At 28.7% G+C, this 3,144-nt stretch overlaps 1 protein-coding gene across 1 annotated transcript; it reads left to right on the top strand.

The window, feature by feature from the left end:
* Positions 1-550: 550 nt before the first annotated feature.
* On the top strand, positions 551-2,662 carry LOC108757401 (zinc finger BED domain-containing protein 1; the record flags this gene model as incomplete). Its single annotated transcript, XM_018521822.1, has 3 exons — positions 551-809; positions 961-1,204; positions 1,256-2,662. Coding segments are annotated over exons 1-3 (1,867 nt in total), but the record flags the coding sequence as incomplete, so codon positions are not given.
* Positions 2,663-3,144: the final 482 nt, after the last annotated feature.

Below are 3,144 nucleotides of genomic sequence, written 5' to 3' on the forward strand. Positions count from 1 at the left end.
TAGTGATGAGCGGTATTTTCGTAACTGTTACTTTGTAACTGTTATCGAAAGGTAACGTTGTAACTAGTTACCAATTTTCTTTAATAACAGTTATTTTATAACTGTTGTATTTCATTCGTCGTTTCTAACAAGTCGCCCTATTGCTTGACATGATTGGTCAATTTACGCTAGGTACTGAGTATATTCTGAAGCACACTGCTCATTGGCTTTTATTTTACACCGATATTTTAACATACTTATGGTGCGTTCGGGGAGACGCTATTAACGCTATTAACGCTATTTCTTGTCATTCTTTTCTTGTTTTACATCTAATAAACGACGAAGATAAAATGACAGAAACAGCGTTAATAGCGTCTGCCCGAACGCATCAATTGAAGAAAGGAATAGTTGTGATTGGTCAATATAGGACTTGGTAAGACCATTAGAGACCAATGAACATTCAGCATAAAGTCTTATACCCTTTTATGCATTTCATGTGCGATGGGCCTAAGATCCAGAACAATTTTCGCATGTTTTGCTTTTTATTCTCTTTCTCTTTCTCTCACTCGTGAGAGAGGTTATACACACGCGTTCGACGTGTTTCCTTCGGCAAGATGCCGAAAGAAAAAAGAATAAGAACTAGTGATATATGGACCTTGTTCACTGCTCTTAACAGTGAATTTGCAATGTGTAATATGTGCAAACATAAACTTTCATACAAAAGCACAACAAATAATTTAAGAAAACACATCTTAGCGAGACATCCAACAGTTGCTTTACCTACAAATAAAGTACCTGCAATTAATTCAGCATTCAGCAATCAAAATGAGGTAAAACTATTTCTCATTAAAAAATATATATATTATTAAAATATCTTTTCTTCAAACTCTATTTATATTTTCCATATTGTTATCTTTCTATTATTAATATTAATATATAATAGCAGAGAATTATTAGCTGAAAATAAGTTTATGTTTTTAGCATATATCTTTATCATGTTTGGCTGAAGAGATGATTGATGAACCTGAATCAATTTCAAGCAGTTCCACACATAATAATTCTACAATATCTTTCACATTAAGAAAGAATTCGATAGACAGTATGTCAACCACTTCAGAAGATACTAACAAGAGTGAAATAGGTAGAAATAATGCATTAATATTAGAAAATAAGTTTATTTCTCAGCGTGAGAACATCTTATCATATATACCAAAAAAACTTTCTGGTAAAGAGAAAAAAATAATTGATAATAAGTTATTACACTTATTTATTAAAGATTTCCATCCATTCCGTATTGTAGAAGAAAAATCATTTATAGAATTTATTAGAGCACTAAATCCAAACTATCAAATCCCTTCAAGGCATTTTATTTCTAAAACGGCAATACCAAGTCTTTATGAAGAATGTCTAATCTACACTAAAGACCTGATCAATTCTGGCTTAAGTTTTTGTTTAACTACTGATTGTTGGACGTCAAGAAATACTGAAAGTTACATTGCTGTAACAGTTCATTTTATTAATGATAATTTTGAATTAATATCTGTGTTATTAGAATGTTCAACAATGTCTACAAATCATACAAGTAAAAATTTGGCACATGAAATAAGAAGAATTGTACATGAATGGGGTATTGAAAAAAAAATTCTGTTAGCAGTATCAGATAGTGCTAATAATATAAAAAGTGCTATTTCTAAAGAACTAGGATGGAAGCACTTTAGTTGTTTTGCTCATACTTTAAATTTAATTGTTAATGATGCTCTACACACAGATGGAATTACTGAAATTTTAGAGAAAATCAAAATTATTGTTGGCCATTTTAAAAGGAGTTATATCTCAAATGAGAAACTGATGTTATTTCAAAAAAATAATGGTGATCAACCTTTAAAACTTATTCAAGATGTACCTACTAGATGGAACTCTACTTATTTTATGTTAGAAAGATTTTCCAAACTCGAAACTGCTATTCGTAGTACTTTAGCTGTATTAGATAAAGACCTTCCAATACTTACAGTGGAAGAATGGAAAATAATTAATGAATTGTGTCAGGTATTGAAGCCATTTGAAGCAGTAACAAAAACAATTAGTGGACAAAAATATTGTTCTGCTTCCCTAATCATTCCATTAACGAATGGTTTACAAAATATATGTACAACTTTACCAAAAAAGAATTTTTCACCTATTCTATTGAATGTAATTTCTAAACTTCAAAATGGCTTTCATGTGAGACTTGGAAATATAGAGAGTAGTACTACGTTATCAATATGTACATTTTTGGATCCTAGATTCAAAATGTTAGCTTTTTCTAACACAAGCGCTGCTGAACATGCAAAAAAAATAGTGGTTTCATCATTAATGAACAGTATGGATATTGAACACACAAGATATACTAATATAAATGCAAATAATAGGTCATTAAATCAAAATAAATCAGAAGACGAATTATCTGTATGGTACAAGTTTGATAACATTGCTCTTTCTAAACCGACAAAAACGCCTATGTCCAGAGCTTTAATTGAAATTCAACGATATGTTGATGATGTAGAAATACTTCCACGGCAAGAAAATCCAAATAGTTGGTGGAAAGAAAATGCACAATATTTTCCATATCTTTCAAATTTAGCAAAAAGATATTTGTGTGCTTTAGGAACATCTGTTCCATGTGAAAGACTTTTTTCAAAGGCAGGTCTTTTTTTGACAGATCGTAGAAATCGATTAAGTATAAACAAAATGAAAACATTATTATTTTTAAATACGAATATCAAAACATAGTCTTGCTATTATTAATTTATATCTATGTGTAGTAAGTTAATTTCAGATATAATTTTAAATACAAAGTTTATGTAAAGTATATGTTTATGTTATATGTATAAGTACAAAGTTTATTTGATAAGTTGTTCCTTTTTGTACTTAAAAATCTATGATATAATTTTATTTTTATTAAATGATGTAATATAACAGATTAATCTAGCTACTATAAAATTACTGTGATGTAAGAATGCAATTATTGAACTATGTGATTATTAGCTGTGATTTAATCTACGTTATAAATCTACATATTATTAATAAATAATATACTAAGTATATATATAATATCCATATAATAAATATATATATAATATCCATATGATAAATATTTGTTGCAATAATTCTTACAATGCTATCTCT

The sequence above is a fragment of the Trachymyrmex cornetzi genome, unplaced genomic scaffold (assembly GCF_001594075.2).
Source record: "Trachymyrmex cornetzi isolate Tcor2-1 unplaced genomic scaffold, Tcor1.1 C3980495, whole genome shotgun sequence".
Classification (NCBI taxonomy): domain Eukaryota; kingdom Metazoa; phylum Arthropoda; class Insecta; order Hymenoptera; family Formicidae; genus Trachymyrmex; species Trachymyrmex cornetzi.